The sequence below is a fragment of the Danio rerio genome, chromosome 3, assembly GCF_049306965.1.
Source record: "Danio rerio strain Tuebingen ecotype United States chromosome 3, GRCz12tu, whole genome shotgun sequence".
Taxonomy (NCBI): Eukaryota; Metazoa; Chordata; class Actinopteri; order Cypriniformes; family Danionidae; genus Danio; species Danio rerio.
In genome coordinates, this window is record NC_133178.1 from 45,877,910 (window position 1) to 45,895,799 (window position 17,890).

The 17,890-nt window shown below is 37.6% G+C and overlaps 1 protein-coding gene across 2 annotated transcripts in view; it reads left to right on the forward strand.

Moving 5' to 3' along the window:
• The window catches only part of pde4a (phosphodiesterase 4A, cAMP-specific), a 124,039-nt gene that overhangs the window by 79,575 nt on the left and 26,574 nt on the right, over positions 1-17,890 (forward strand). The window contains exons 2-6 of one of the 2 annotated variants that reach the window (XM_009299744.5): positions 2,509-2,694; positions 3,085-3,121; positions 3,237-3,310; positions 6,063-6,112; positions 13,802-13,914. In XM_009299744.5, coding sequence (XP_009298019.1) covers positions 2,509-2,694; positions 3,085-3,121; positions 3,237-3,310; positions 6,063-6,112; positions 13,802-13,914 — 460 coding nt within the window. Of the gene's footprint in view, positions 1-2,508; positions 2,695-3,084; positions 3,122-3,236; positions 3,311-6,062; positions 6,113-13,801; positions 13,915-15,060; positions 16,281-17,890 lie in introns of those variants that run through there. The other variant, XM_073944960.1, reaches the window with a different exon arrangement.

Genomic DNA, 17,890 nt, shown 5'->3' on the forward strand with positions numbered 1-17,890 from the left:
CGCTTAACGGAAAGAAAGCGGCACAGATTATGTTTACTGCAGAGCTGTTGTAAGGCAAAGATTGGTGGTTTTGTTACGATCTGTTTAACTAACTATAGCAACTGTGGCGCCCATTGCCGTATGTTGCCAGAAACTACAGTGAAACGCTTAGAAAAAAGGCACTTAGGTAAGGGTGACAGATAAGACGTGTGTTGCAACAATCTAAACCCCCACAGGGTTACCCTTAAATTAAAATACTGAAGGACAAGCGGGTACATTTGTCGATTGTAAATGATGTCACTTAAATAGGAAGCGCGGTTGCCTGAGAGTGCAAGTCCAAGAGTGCAAGCCTGAAAGTGCAAGTGCAACTCTGCAGCCAGATCTGAGGACTTTGCTTTGTTGCCAACATTTTCCCTGGCTTTTATTATATCTGCAAGTAGGATTTGGTGGCATTATATGTCTTGTTTACCCCTGGCGAATAGCTCGCAATGGGTTTCATGTTCACTTTCACCTCTGCGGTCATTAGGTTCTCCGGATGGCTAGTCTTCATTCATTATCACAGAGCCACGATAACTGAACAAATACACTACGTATTATAACCCCAGATGGGGTGAGACAGTGTATGCGGTACTTTTCCACTAGTCACATGTTTAATGCTGAAACTGTGTGGATTAGTCCTTCCACAGATGTCAGTGTTTAGTGCTAAGCTTAAAGAGAAGTAGTTCACCCAAAATTAAAATTACAGCATCATTTATTGTTGCTTGTGTGACTTAATATGCATATTTCTTCTGAAAAACATAAAGCACTAAAAAAAAAGAATTACATAAAAGTCTATTTAAGAGTAACTGTAACGATTCAGTTAAATAAAAATACATATAAAAAGAGCATGATGGTTGCTTTTCACTGCAGTTTTCAAAAGTTCCTCATGCTTTGTACTGTAATTAAGTGTTGCTGTCCTTTGTTATTTCTAAGTTGCTATGTTGTATTTAGGTTGTTACAGCACATGCAACAAATAGTTGTTTTCTGTGTCAGTGATGTTAAAGATTTTTAAAAGGGCACCCATTTTACCCCTTTTTTCAAGTGTTAAGATAAGTATTTGTGTCTCCAGATTGTGTCTGTAAAGGTTCAGCTTAAAACACCCAGCAAATTATGTATTATACCTTTCAGAAGTTTGTAATTTTCTGCTCTAAAAAAAATTTAGCTGTTTTTGTTGCCTGCACCTTAATTGCTAGTTCTCCCCGCCCACCATTCCTACATGCCTGTCAGAGTGTGCCTCAATCTCCACCTCGTCTAAGTCAGATAAACAGCACAATGACAGACATGAAGGAAGCAGATCTCACGTTAACATTTGTGAGAAATACTACAGTAAGAACTTTCCCAATGATTATTTGATGTATTTGTTATGGAGTAAATTCAAGCCTTTCTTTGACGATGAGTCATACACAATGTTGTAATAAAGTTCATGCACACACATCGCGTGCATTAAACTTTGCACTGTTTCTGCACGTAAAAGTGACAGTATACACGTTAATATCAACGTATCAATGTTAATTTACAAAATAAACCTGATTTAACATCCACAAACCAAAATTGAAGAGTCTGTCTTAATTGTACTGACATGTGGCTTTGGTGATAAAGATGGTAAAATTGCTGTAATTCATTACAAACATGCACTGTTTTAAAAACTTTTAAACTGGTAAACTCATTCTTAATTATATTTGATGACGACTGATGACCACAGAGTGCTGAACAGATCTTTTAATCCTAGTTGCTTTGCACATATTCTGTCTTGTTGATATGATTATATGTGTTACTACAAAGGCATGTTAATATGCGGCTGGCAATCAATTTGGTGGGTGGGGAAACTGCACTCTTACGTCACGTTGCGGTCAGCCTCAAAATGGGAGGGATTTGGATCCTATTGTAATGTCAGGAAGTTAAAAAAAGAGACTTATTGTGTTAATATCACCACAGTATGACTGTGGACACACTATACCTACACACTGTTCTGTCCAAACAGCTTATAAAAAATGATTTTCATCATAGGTGATCTTTAATGCTTCAGCAAAGGGAATTTTTTTTTCTTTTCAGAGCTTGACAACCAGGTGCTGAACTTGTTTGTATAAAACTCCTTCTGCAATTCACAGATAAAACAGCATGCAAGTTTGGATGACATTAGGGTGAGCAGACAATAACAGATTTTCAGTTGCGCGTGCTCTATCCCTTTAAGCCACAACATGCCAATAGAATATAAATTGTGAAGTGGAGGCTGAGGATTCTTCCCTGATTAGGCTGGTGATTTCCTTTAATGGTTGATCATAGTGACACAGTCTTCATCAGCTCTTTATACATTCATGAAACGTTTGCTGTCTCTAAAGTAAGAGGCAATCATGGCTGTTTGTGTTCCACATCTCTATTTGTGCCATGTTGGCCAGAGACAGGAAATGTAATGCTGTCACTGGCAAAGCTTTGTTTGAGCTTAATGACAAGACGTGCGTTTTTACTTTCTCTCACTCTCTTTCTCCACAGATATGATGGGGAGAATGGGCCCTCTCCTGGCCGAAGCCCCATGGATTCGCAGGCAAGTCCTGGGCTGGTTCTCCATCCCTCCTTTCCCCAGAGTCAGAGAAGGGAGTCTTTTCTCTACCGCTCAGACTCTGACTACGACATGTCCCCCAAGACCATGTCACGAAACTCCTCCATCAACAGCGAGGGGTAAGCTGTCTCCCTCAACACACGGCACACTTTCACTGTTTACTGTCTGCACTTTTCATTTCTAAAAGGCCTCTGAGGAAGTTCTTTTATCCCACAATCACCATGCAGCATTAAGCACATAAACTAAATCCCTCTTTACCCGTCTCACTGTAATACTGTTACACCCTCAGAAGTGCGCTCAGCATGTGGCAGTGACCACCGTGACTGCCGCTTCTGGATTACGGCCATAAAAAAAGTGGTTTGATGTCAGGCTAAATCTATTTCTTCACACCTGGGGATGATTCGCCATCTCAGCTCAGTGTTATAAAAGACAATTTGTAAATGCTCATAAAAAAGAACATCATCTGTTTGTTCTGTTTGTGCTGAAACTGCTCTTTCTTCTTTCCACAGTCATGCTGAAGATCTCATAGTCACCCCTTTTGCTCAGGTAAGCCTCTTGTGTTGTGTCTGGCAAAGGGTATATAATGAGCGCTAATTGCTTGTCATGACTTGATGCAGTGGAGTTGAGTGATGTCCTGCTGTTCACCTCTTTTTCCACACAGGTGTTGGCTAGTCTACGAACTGTCAGAAGCAACTTCACCATCCTCGCCAACGTCACGACTCCTACCACCACCATGTCAGTTCAGCTCTTTCATGCAACTGTTTCTTTATTTCAGCTCTGCCCCCTTATGGCCACCACTGGGTCCTTAACAGTAAACCAATTTTGCATTTCATTCACGATTAGAAAAATAAGAGTATGAACAGAATAAAGCATGTTTAGTTAACCAAAACTTTTACATTATAAAATCTAATCTAATATTTGAGAGTTAAATATTTTGTATATTTCTATTCTCTATTTTATATATTTTAAATATTTTCCATTAACTACTCCACCAACAAAAACATATATGGATTGCATATACTAATGTCGCTACTAAACACACTCAATGTGTTTTTTTTTCAACACATTCCATAATTTTTAAATTATGCACCATTTGGTAGGTTGATATGTCAGTTTATGGTAAAAGTACAGGGATTAATACAAATTCTATAAAAATCTGAAAAAATAAAGTGTAAGACAAATTTATTTAAATAATAATCAGTTTTTGAATACTAACTCATCTTTATTTTTTGAAGTATGCCATAAAATATTTCAGATTCTCATGTTTTTTTTTTTTTGTTTAACAATAAAACCAAAATTAAGTGTAAAAGTGCAACAGGATTATGCTTGTTTGATTTTCTTGTAAACTAACAATGCTGTGTGTGTAAACCATTAATTAATACAGCCATTCTTTAAATGAATTTAACAGTCATCCATTTGGTAGAGCAGGCAGTTAAATGGTTAAAGTTTAATATTTGTTAACACACTCAATTTCTCCAATCATAATCTAAGTAGAGTAAGAAAAAAAAGAAATCTCCACATGATCTCATTGGGTTATTCTGTTAATATGTGACCCAGGATCATAAATACAGTAAATAAGTGTAATATAATTTTATTCACATAAAAGCTGAATTAATACATTTTCTAATGATGTGTGGTTATTTACAACTATTTGACAATCTGGAATCTGAACTTGGATGAAAATATTGAGAAAATTGCCTTTTTAAGTGTTTAGCTATGCATTATCAAAGATTTAGTTTTGATATATTTAAAGCAGGGCTGCCCAAACTTTTTCTTATAAAGGGGCAAAAACCAAACTTGATTGAGGGTGGTGAGCTAAAGGTAAATATAGTTGCCAGATGCAATTCCTAATTTATTTAATAATCTATTTTTAAAAAAAACTAGAAAACATTGGTCCATCTGTCCAATGACAGTATTTATATTTTTAAAAATCTGATTCATTTTCAACATTTAATTGAATCATTTAATTTCAGTTTGCTTTGATTGTAGTTCAGCAATAAAACAAACAAAAAAAGGTCATGTCAAAAAAGAAATGATGATCTCTTTTAAAGGCATTCGCCCCAACTGTCTCCATCCTTTTCACTCTCCTCTCAGATAGGATTGTGGGCCACATCAAAGATTGCAAAGGCTCTACTTTGGACATCTTTGATTTAAAGTTTAATATTCATGGAGCGAAATTTTTACTTAATAAAGGATGATTAAGATTCTGTAATTTTGACCCAGACTTGAATAGTCGTCCAGAGTCACATATATCCTAATACTATGTTTCTCAACCATATTCCTGAAGGAATTCCAACTCTGCACATTTTCCACGGCTGTTTCTCAATTACAAGGATGCAGAGAGTGGACTCATGTACTTGTGAAGACCGGTCTTGCCAGGTCACCTTGGAAGAACAAACTCTGGAGAACACACGCATGCTGTGATAAATGAGATGCTGTGTTCTTCCTGATGGTTAGATGACCTTCACGCAATTATAACTGAAAATTATTTAAACTATATAATTCATACAACGATTTATTGTTATTTCCCTTTTCAATATAACAAGCACAAAAACCTTACAAATATATTAGTACAATACAAATAAAACAGATTTTAAGACAAAATATAGCAAATAAACTAAACTAAAACAAGCTCAAATACACACTTGTTTTGTGTATGTTTACTTTTACCATCTCATTTAGGGAAACTCCTGAGATAAATAAGTTCAATCTCTGAACTTTAGTAATAAATCTATATGAAATGCTGTGCGTCCTACCTCCTTTATTCCGTCACAACGACTTCCGGGACTTCTCGAGCAAGTTCGGTGCGTAAGTCTGCATCGATGCATCCTCATTGTCAAGAACGCATGTGGGAACTTTCACATATCCTCCTTCTTACAGTCTTGAGTTTAGAAACTTAACTTTGGCGGTTGATGATGAAGTTACACAAGGACGCAGGAATGCTGAAGAACGCATATTGAGAAACAGCCCATGTCTCCTAAACCAAACACACCTAATTCAGATCATCAGCTGGGTGGGTGACAGACAAGGGAGGCATCCAAAACATGCAGTGCTGGTGGTCCTCCAGGAACGTGGCTGAGAAACACTGTCCTAATATGTATTCTGGTAAAATATGTTGACTGATTTCATTTCAGTTTGATTAAAAACTGTCCCATATCAACTCAAATCAACTGTTAACACTAGAATACTAGCTTAATTTATTGAGGTAGGCGTTTTTTACAGACAAAAAAGAGGTTAACACTCACTTTTTTGCATTTTCCTTATTAGTGAAAACATATCAGCACCTATATTTGTTCCTTGTATAATAACATGATTAGTGTATTTCGATTAATTTGTGAGTGATAAAGTAAACAATTTTAATAAGCACCCCAAGTTTTTACATTGCTCAGTGCAGGCCTCTTCCTAGTGAGCAATACTATTTGGATTTATGCCAGCAGAGGGAGACCTCCTCCAACATCACTGATGTAGTTATCTCTTCTGTCCACAGGAGGTCACCAGTGACCAGCCAACCCACAGTTCCCCCAGCAACGCTCTCAGGTACGTTAACTGTACTGTGCAATGTAGTCACTGGTGAGCTTTCTATCTCCCACATTAACACTCTCTCCCACACAGTGTCTCTCACATTACGCATACACTTCCTCTTGTAGACGCTGTTGCCAGTAAAATTACAGCATCAGAAATAGTGAAGCCATATGGGAAACAGGGACTGGAACCTAACCAGAAGCTCTAACTAGCCAAATAACAGCCCTCGGTTGCTAGTTTATATGAGGAACTATGAAGCATATCAGTTGTGAAGGTACTGAACTTTTGAACGCAGCTCTAAAATTAGAAATGCAATTGCTCCTATTTGTTATAATCATGCTTTTATACCCTCTCTTACAGACAATGTTTTTGAGCAATGGCAAGATAAAGGAGTTTTCAGTGATAAAGATTTATATATTAATAATAGTTTTGCCACCTTTTCACAATTGTCTGAGAAATTCAATGTCCGCCTAAATATTCCAGATTTTATTTTTAAACTCTCCAAATTCTAGGGGCCTAATCTCTTGAATTTTTAATGCTTTTAAAAACAAAACAGATTTTTCTTCTCTTCATTTGAAAGTCACTTGGGAAGAAACTTTGGAATTATAATATCTGAGACTGAATGGGATCAATGCCTTTCATCTGTTTATTCATGCTCTATAAATTCAAGACACCACCTTATTCAGTACAAAGTATTACATAGACTTTTTTAATTTAAAACAAAGCTTTATACATTCTATGCCTCGGTTTCCCCCACATGTGACAAGTTTAAAGCTGCTGAAGGTACCTTAGCACATCTTTTTCAGTCCTGTGTTCAAATTCAGAATTTTTGGTGAGAAATATTTAAGTTCTTTGCTGACGTTTACTATTGTGTTTTACTCCCTGACCCAATGATCGCAATTTTTAGATATACCACTTCTAGGAACTCTGAGAAATTTGATCAAATGTGAGATCCAGTATTTTTTTATCTAAAACATCATAAAGACAAATCGTGTTGTTTAATTTCTGAAGAAATTAATTTCTCTTTTTTTCATCCATTGCTGTGTCTTTTTGTAGGTCATATATGTCTTGTGTGTCGCCATATTCTCTTGTTTCATGCTTTATTTTATATTTTGTACAGATTATTGTTTTATGATGGGTTTGTCAGTCTGTCCTTTGTTTTTCTGTTTGCAAAAGTTATAATAAAAAATCAGAAATGCTATTGCTTATATACTGTACAATCTCAGCAGGCATATATAGAACAATAAGCCTTTGATGTTTAAAAGAAGAATCAAAGTCCAGTAAATCGGTGGCTCAGTGGTTAGCACTGTCGCCTCACAGCAAGAAGGTCTCTGGTTCGAGTTCTGGCTGGGCCAGTTGGCATTTCTGTGTGGAATTTGCATGTTCTTCCAGTGTTCGTGTGGGTTTCCCCTGGGTTCTTCGTTTTTTTCTACAGTCCATATGTAGGCACTATAGATGAATTGAATAAACTAAATTGGCCTTAGTGTATGTTTGAATGGGTGTGTATAAGTGTTTCCCAGTACTGGGATGCAGCTGGAAGGGCATATGCGGTGTAAAACATATGCTGGATAAGTTGGCGGTCCATTCCTCTGTGGTGACACTTGATGAACAAAGGGACTAAGCCAAAGGAAAATTAATGAATGAAATGTAGTATATTTGAATAAGTACAGGTCAGTATAAATATCCAGTGTCATTTTACACAAACACTGAAAGACTAAAAAGTATTTGGGTTAAGCATGTGTGGTCTAATGTTATGCAATGACGTTCTAGAAATTTAAAATTAGTTTTGTCTTTATTGGAAGTTTAGTCATTTATATAATATGTTTTTTTTTTATGTCATTAAGAACAGAATCCCCTTTATACAACGTTCATATAGAAATCATTAGTCTAATGTAGAAATAGGCTGACAGAATACAGATGGCAAACCAGACTTCTTTACCTGACCTCAGTGATGCAGATTTCTGCATCTAGTCAAACACGGTAGAGGAGCATAAACTGATATAGTAGAAACATTTTATATTTTTCAAAATGTTCAAGACCTAAGGGCAACACTAAGGTCAGACATTTTTTACATGTATATGGACACTTGAAATTTAATTAGAAAAGAATTCGTAACGAATCTGAACATGGATGTTAAATAAAGTGATGCAGTACAAATCCTATGGTATGCACACTACATGAATAGCGTTTCTCGCATGTTTAAAATACTAGCAATGTATACTAGTAAATCCTTCTGCTTTTATCTTGTTTTAGGTCCTGTGATTACAGTATCTGTTTGAGGTGATGAGGTGCAAGTAAAGCTACATGCTGCACTTCCTGTATTTATCAAGTGGTAAAAGTAACATATTCCATGAACAAAATGAGTTTACGGATGAATGTTAGGAGCAGCACTGCCCTGCCCCACCATTATACAGATTCAAGGTGAAATGCACTAAATTAAGCTCACTGAGGACATCTGCTGGTTACCCAGTGCTTTTAAATAACAGATTACAAATACTCAGATTACTGTAATTGAGTAGTTTTTCTCAGGAGTTGTAATTTACTAAGTAGTTTTAAAAATGTGTAAATTTACTTTCACTTAAGAACATTTTTAGTGCAGTATTGATACTTTTACTTCACTACTTTCCCTCAACCTGCAGCCATTCATTCATTAATTTTCTTTTTGGCTTAGTCCCTTTATTAATCCAGGGTCACCACAGCGGAATGAACCGCCAACTTATCCAGCATGTTTTTTATTCAGCGGATGCCCTTCCAGCTGCAACCCATATCTGGGAAACATCCACACACTCATTCACACTCTTTAACACTCATACACTAGGGACAATTTAGCCTACCCAATTCACCTGTACCGCATGTCTTTGGACTGGGGGAGAAACTGACCAAGCCGAGGCACGAACCAGCGACCTTCTTGCTGTGAGGTGACATCACTACCTACTGTGCCACTGTGCGTTGCCAACCTGCAGTCACTACTTTATTATTTTAAGTCTATGGGGATTAGAAAAATCAGTCCTGTGATTCCTGTCCAATCCTTCGGATGGTAAATCGCATCATAATGAACTACCTCAAGACATGGGTGATTTATACATGCAGTAAACAGTTGGAAGCAGTGGTGTAGTCCTAGAAAAAAAGTGGTGTACTATTACACCTGACACAAATTTTAAATGAAAGTAGGCAAAGAAACGACGAAAGTCAATGTTTCTTGGATTCATTGGAGATGTATATACACACACATATATATATATATATATATATATATATATATATATATATATATATATATATATATATATATATATATTTTTTTTTTTTTTTTTACATCAGTTACCTGTATTTAAGTTAACTCAAAAGGGCCTGTGTATACATGGAAAGACAGCTTTTTAGCTTACTTTCTTTACTGGCTTATTACTTTACATTTTATAGTTTCCTTTAAACATCAATCAGCAATTATTTTTAATTGTCACATTCATGCATACCTGTTTTAAACCAAAGGAGTCTGTCTTCTGTTGTCGCTATTATATTGTTACCCTTTTACATTGCACATTGTTACGCGATTTATGAGTAGTCTTTGTCTAATTGTTTTTAGTGTTATGTAGGGTATAGTGTCGTTCACTAGCGGCACAATTAAGACAAATGTGAAATACTGTTTTACAGGGGCGATTTTAGGATTTTAATTTTAGGGTGGATCAGGATCAGATCCTTTTGGGGTAAACAAAGAAAAATGTGTCATATATATAATTAAGTAAGAATTATAAGAAATAGGCCCATCTTACCAAATTAAGTTGTGAGTTAAAAAAAAAAATGTTTGGTATACAGTTAAAGGGGACGCAAATAGATGTAAATTAGGGAAGTTTAATCAGAAAAACAAGTGAGTATACTGAGGGTATACTCAATTATTGATCCTTAGAAGTGGTAATACCCAAACAGCTCATGGAAAAAAGTAAGCATACTGAGTATACGTGCGTATAGCAAGGACTACACCACTGGTTGGAAGCATTAAAAGTGTATAAGAAGATTTCCAAACTCTTTACACGTATTGACCCAGAGACTGATGCATGTTTGATGCAAGTTTAGATGCATGTCACTGATGAGAAGATATACGACAGATGTTTACTGTATGATGACCAAAATGTTGCATTTTGTTTGGAAATGAAAATTGTTTTGAGGTCAGAACTCAACGTCAGGCCGACGTCAATGTCCAAAGTCCAACCTAAAATCTACCAAATATCAACATCTAATGATGTAACAGCTTGACGTTGTGTGGACATAACCACTATGAATTATATCAGATGTAGGTGTTTGGTTGCCATACCTGACAAATAAAAACCAGTTTTTGACGTCAGTATGAATTAAGATGTTGGCTCAATGTTGGATTTTGGTCACTTTTTAACAACCTAAAATCAACCAAATATCAACATAATTTGATGTTTTTATTGGATATCAAAATAAAGTCCTTAGACACTGGCTAGACATTGAATTTTGGTCACCTGACGTCATGACCTAAATCTAGCCTAATATTAACGTCTTATGATGTTGTGTGCCGGCTGTGCAATAACTAAATGCACTACAGCATGTTACGTTTACACACATCCACAAATTACATGTAAATAAATCAGCATTTTAAAGCATAAAACTCACTACTCTTAAGTGCTTTTGAAAGGGCTACTTTTTACTCATACTTTAAGTAATATTTACAACAGATACTTTTACTCTACTTGCACTACATTTTTAAGCAAGTAATGGTACTTTAACTTAAGTATGATTTTTCAGTACTCTTTCCACCACTGTGGTTACCATTCAAATACAACAAGAACAGTAAAAACTGAAGCAGTATTTGTATAACATACAATAAAGATATCATCTATCCAGCAGCATCTGTTTTCCCATGGTATAGCAGCTGTGTTTAAAGATGAAGAGGAAGGGGGTTGGGGTGCTGTTATTACATTTTAGAATGAGAAATACAAGGTGTGGCGCGAGAAAGGGTTGAAATGAGACAAAACCCCACCTATATGTGTGTTTGTTTCATGAGTCCGCTGTATCTTTTTGGAAATGATATTATTTCAATGTAATATTTTTTTTCTTATTGAGTTTTTTTTTCTTAACATTGTAATTATATTATTCATAGGGCTCATTTAAACATATAAATAGGTTACAGTGCATTTCTAAAACATAGTGCTTCATTAAGCAGCCTATAATAAAATAAATAACAATATGCACAGACAGGCCCGGCTTGATGGGGGGCCTGGCCCACCCAATCAGCAGCCTGACCCACTATCGCCCCACATCAGATAACAACTATTTTATTTGCGATGTGATTCATAACTGAGAAAACAGCATACATACGACGTGTCCATGAGATTTAAAAACATGTTTTGGCAAGCCAGGCTGATTTAGAATCATTTTAAACCATTCAAGCTGAAAAAGGACCTAATATGGCATAGAGCGCAGATTTCTGTGCACATCACACGTCTTATATCATTTTATGCAGTCTTAATTCATACAATAGAAAGTCTTAAAGAAAGCAAACAGTTTAGCAGCACTGAGTAGGATAAACGGGAGATCTTTTGGGATCGGCCCACTTAAACATTTTCGGCAGTGAAGTTCGTGCAAAAGTGTAACATTCAAGATTCTAACACGTGCTAAGCACTTTGTTGCCGTTTGTGTCAAAAACATTATTATTTTGATACATATCCACACATAATTTTGCTTTTGCTTTGCTCTCTCTAAACGCACTCACTTCTCTCCTGTCCCTGACCTGTATAAACAATACCGAGATGTTAGTGACTGATTCAGTATCACTGATTCGATTAATTAAAAAAGACAGGCCTTGTAAAGTGCTGTCAATTGATGATTTTTCAATTTAAATCTCTCAAATTATTATTTTTGATCTCCCTCAGTTATTGGACTGTCTAGCTGACAAGGTAAAAACGTCAAAAACATGCTAGACGTCTTGAACTGTTACTGTTCACTGTTGTGCTTAACGGTACTGAGAATTCAAGATGTTTCAGAGAGCAAGTCAACGCACACACTTAGAGCGTTGTGGTAAAAGCACACTGAACGCCATATGCGCGTCGATTAAATCATGTTTTATGCAAAATAAACACTGAAAATGTTTTTGATAGGCTATAAACAGTAATGTATTAGTTATCTACCACTAACAAGTAGGCTAATATGCAAAGATCTGTTATTCAAAAAATTGTTATTAAAAATACTAACGTCCATATTGGCTCTGGTGCATTAAATAATAATTAATAATATTTTTCAGATTTTTTCAAAATCGCAAAATCTAGAAAATGGTGTGGAATGTTGATTTTTTTTAAGGTATCCTCTCGAAGTTGGACATTCCAGCACTGTGACATCACTAGTTGCAGTTATTCTAAAGATTATTATTTGCATTAATAGCAATATGGGTGATTATATTGCATGTATAGCTGACATTTCAAAAAGTTACAGGATTAAACTCTTTAAAAACAGCAATTATTTCTAGTGTCTTATTGAAAGCATATTTAATTTTTATATGTCAGCTTTTGCCATATGTTTTACATGTTTCACTTTGAGAGAAATAAACAGCTTTTTATAATGTCTGTAAACTCTGTTACGGATGAATTTACTAATGTGAAGAAATAACAATAAACCATAGCAAGAAAAATTCTTATGGGTAGTTACTAAATTGTAACTAAATTATCCGTAACAATATAAATAACACTCATAGGAGTGCAATATGGCTGTATATCGCCTCCCACCAGTGCCGATATACAGCCATATCGCACTGCTACTCGTGTGATATCGCTCACATATATATATATATATATATATATATATATATATATATATATATATATGTATATATATATATATATATTTATATATACACACTTTCCCAGAGATGGGTTGCAGCTGGAAGGGTACCCCGAATTAATAAAGGGACTAAGCCGACAAGAAAATGAATGAATATATATACACACACTTTTTTGGCCCACCTGGAATGTTGCTTGGCCAAGCTGGAGCCGGGCTAATGCATGTCAACATAGCACTGTGTATGCGTCTTAAAGACATCTGAACATGACTGAGAAAGTAGACATTTACATCATCATTTGTTTGCTGTTGGATCAGATTAGAGAAGGAATAAACTTCCAAGCCAATGTACATAAATTGCATTCGTATCGAGCTTACTCAGATCAAACTTCTTTGAATTCGATTGAACCATCAGTCTAATGACAAATGGATTATTTGATGGCATGTAAAGGTAGCAACTGCCTGCTATTGATGTATACATGGAATGTAGTCAATTGAATAAGTCCCATTAGTTGTGCTTTCCTCCACCTCGATTATTGCTATTCACCTAAACTTTTTTTGCCTGAGAACAATTGCTCTATTTGTATTTATAATGTGCTCAAGCATCTCAATTTTACTGTATGCCAATGAAACAAGCCATCACTTTTAACAATTGTTAAGCTTCTTATGAGAGAAAAGATTCATTATTTATGAGGCATTTGATCTCTTCATATGACGTTCTTAAAATATTCATGCTTGGCAGTTTTTCTATAAAGCCATCACTCTGACAATGCTTTATGTCCTCCTGTCAGGAAACAACATCCCCACTGTTCACAAATGAAGATCTCACTGTGCCCCCCCCCTGTGAGTGTAAAAAGCATGTGACAATGCTGTTTGCGTGGTGCTTATAGCTGTGTCTTGTGTCCTATACAGATGAGACATACCAGCAGCTGGCCCGGGAGACACTGGAAGAACTGGACTGGTGTTTGGACCAGCTGGAGACCATTCAGACCCACCGCTCTGTTAGCGAGATGGCCTCCAATAAGGTGTTTCTTCACTACTGTTACATCTGTAAAGCCTAGTTTGCTTCCCGGAGGAATGCTTTATTTTCTCTGTCCCACTTTCTCAAAGACAACTTTTGTCCACACAGTCTACCATAAGGTTGTGACCTGACCACACATTTGGAATTTGTTTTGTTCATTCTAATTCACCATATATGGTTTCTGTTTCTCTTGCGATGTATTTTACAATTCATGTAACATGACAAATTAGAACAACATCTGCCATTCTGTAGGTTATCACTCATGAAGGATTTTATGTGTGCGGTCAGATCTGTGTGAAGTCCATTCTAATTTTAAAATGATCATCCGTAGACAGGGATACAAATAGCTTTTGTATGCGATTCTGCCAACCTTGTCATACACACATTGCTCTGGTTTGAAAGTGTAGGAGAGATGGATATATAGAGAGAGAGGGATGGAGAGAGAGAAAATGGTTGGGTTTGTGTATGGGGAGAACAGGAAGGGAGGAGGGGGCTGCAGTTTGGTCCTGATGCCATTGTTTCTGCTGTAACCTTCGTTGCTATCGAGCTGCAGCAAGGTCTACCCTGCCAGTTTAACCATTGGCTCTACACTGTGGCCATGAGGCATGTGATTAAGATGCTGGCCAATGAAAAATCGGTTTCTCTCTTCCTCTGCTTGCTGGTTTAAAGAGACAGTGCCATGAAGACTTTAAATATGCAGCTTTTCCTTGCACCATATTGCTGGTGTTCCTTGTGTTTTACTGTATAGCTAATAAGATGTGAGCATGGGAAATAAGCAGTGTTTTTATATTTGTAATAATCTTTGGTTGAATTGAAGACTGTGGATGATAGAGGCAAAGCTTACTTGAAAGCTGAAGATGGGACACTTAGACACACACATTACCACTGCTTATGCATACAAGCTAAATCATTCATGCTTCATTATCAAATCATTAACCAAATCATTGATACAAATACTAAAGCCTTGATTCCCTTAGTTAAATGCTGTATATGAATATACACATACAAATGTTTCTCCATTTTCCACACTCTTACATGCTGTCTGCTGCACATGCGCTTTCAGGGTGTGTGTGCACGCACACACACACACACACATACACACACAGCACTAGCACACACACCCAAGCACGCGCCTGCTGCCACAGCGGCTGATTAGCTTGCGAGATCTGTCTACAGCATCCAGGGAAACAGAGCGAGAGGCAGAGCATCGGCTGAGCTGCATCGCCGATTCTGACGCTGTGTGTGGATTAAACAGTGGGGCTGCTGATGAGAGCTGTGTTGTGCTGACAGGACTGGTATTGCGCTTCTTGGACTGTCTGCTCTGAACACAACTCGCTGGGAACGCTGGGCCCGGGTCCTGGAGCTGTGCAGTGGGGGAGGGGCGTCGACGCAGGGACAGAGAGAAAAGATGTTTTTCCAGACCTCCGCTCTATTGTAGTTTGACTTCTGACTAAAAGCCCCATCTCATCTGTGTTTAGGTGTCTCGTTCTTCCTGTCGTCCTCTGTCTACATTGATTGTTTCCTCCTGCTGTTACCTGTGTGTTGTTGTTTTACTTATCCATCCTGTCATCCCTGTGTCTGCTAGCTATTTGCTCATCTGCTTGCTTCTCCTTATCTCTTGCGACTACTCTGCTCTTCTTCCCATCACATCCTTTTGGTGTCCTTCAGACGGTCCCGTCTCTTTGGCACAGAATCTTTTTTTGTTCCACCCCTAGTCCCTTTCCTCTCTCCTGCTGGATCAGGGTCAGTTCAGCTCCGCTGATGGGATGAGATGTAGTCCATTTGGCCTGTGGATTTGGGCGGCTCCTGGCGGGCCGTTCACAGGGGACATTCACCTGCAGATCGCCGTGGAGCCCGCTCAGTGGTTTTTAGGAGGGCCTTGTTCTTGAACAGCTTGCTGCATGTAGAAAGGCAGCCTTTGCAAGCGCTTGCCGCTGGACTTTTACCCTACTTGCTCCCCGCCTCTTGGGGGCAGCCGTCACTCTGGAGCACCCCGGCCTGCTAGGCTGTGGCCTCTCTGCCCACACCCTGACTACACCCACATGTCGCTGGGGCACCCGCCGTGCTTCGGCCCCTGTGCATTTCCGCACCTCCTGCCTCTGCCAACGGTCCATGCCATCAGTCACCCTTAGCATGGGTGTAGTGGAGGCCATTGATCCGCCACCCTCCCCTGTGCCTGGAGGCTACCGGCTGGCCCACTCCTCCAGCTACAGCCCCCTGCAGGGGAGAAGAGGGTCAGAGCTGGAACTTGGGGCAGCTGCGGATGGGGTGCTGGATGGGGGGAGTCAGGCCACCGAGCGTAGGACCGCGTTTATGGATTTGTTCTGTGAGACCTGCTCCAAACCCTGGCTGATTGGCTGGTGGGATCAGGTAGGGTCAAACTAAAAAAAGTTACTAAAAATCTTTTGGTCAACATTTCAGGTCCTAAAAAGGACAAGGGTTGATTGTTCAGCAGGAGGATGATAATGATGATGATGATGATGACGATTATAAACAGAAATCCTAAGATGTAACTAGGACAACTAAGAGGAAAGTTGTTGTACTGACTAAGCTGTAATTTTTCAGGAACAGACTACACAAGACAGATGTTTGATGCATGCTGGGTACTGTATATCCAATTTTGTATGATCTCCAGTGAGAGTTTAAACCTGAACACTAAAGTTAGGTACTTATACGATGTCACTTTGAGATGCAGGGAGAAAATGGCTGCCTCCGTAGCACTTGGCTTATGTTGTTTCACTGTCTAGAGGACCTGAATGTTGGGCTTGTGTCTCAGGACATCTCAGCTTCACAGTTGCCCTTTTCTCCAGCTTTATCATTTGCTTTCAGGCTGGACTAGAAATAGGCTTTATTTGACCAATATTTTATAGTATAGTTTTCTGGATAGTTCCTTCATCAGACCATATCTGACATGTATATATTATTTATGTTCAAATGTGACAGGCTTATTGTTTTTAATTATATTGGCCAAGGATATTTACCTTTATCATGGGCTAAACCTAAGAACTGTACCCAGAATGAAATAAAAACATTGGGACGGACAGTAAATATGCCATATTTTGATACTTAAATGTATCTGAACTTTTGCTGTGTATACTTTTATATGATTTCTCTTTTATTGTACGGTGTCTATGAATTGCAAATGGCGCCTTTAAATAAAATGTATTATTATTATTATTATTATTATTTCAGCATCATGAATTAGGATTCTCTCCATTATGTTTTGTATTATTTCTTTAACCTTAATTGTTGTATGACAAATATATTATATGTGTGTAGCTTAATGAAGCTTTAGACATTACCATAATTACCCTTTAACAGGCATCATAACCACCTATTTGACCTTTAATCCATAGGTTATCATTATTTTTTTAATTGCTTATTACTATTTATCGGAATTGTGTCAGTATTCAATGCAAAATGTGGGCCAAAAAATTATTTTCAAGCAGTGCACCTTAAAGGGTTGAACTGCAAATGCACTGCTTTTAAGATTAGCATAATCTGAGACCTACCAAACAGCAATGATGCATTTATTAATAATGCATTGAATGTGTTATATATGGAAATAGATTATTTATTAAAAACAAATTTGTTGCTGTCATTTTTCCTGCCTTCGTTTGATCAAACTTAATCATCAAGCTCTGTCCTGACTAATAAAGCAAACAGATAGTATCAGACTTCCCTAGTAATACATATTTGTATTCATTTGGTCAGATATCCTTTCCACATGATCTGGTCTCAACTTGGTCCTCTAGAGGATACATGCATGCTAAAAACAGTTGGCACTCCGTGAATGTTTTAATAATGACTCAGCACAGTACAAACAGAGCCTCGGTACAGTATGTAATATGCACTTGCTGCACAGGAAAGATCATTTTGTAAATGCAGCTTAATATGAACGCAGAGCTTGGTTCTGTGAGCTAGATAAACACTGTACATTGATCCCTGAGGGATAATTCAGGAAGATTTGGGTTTACAGT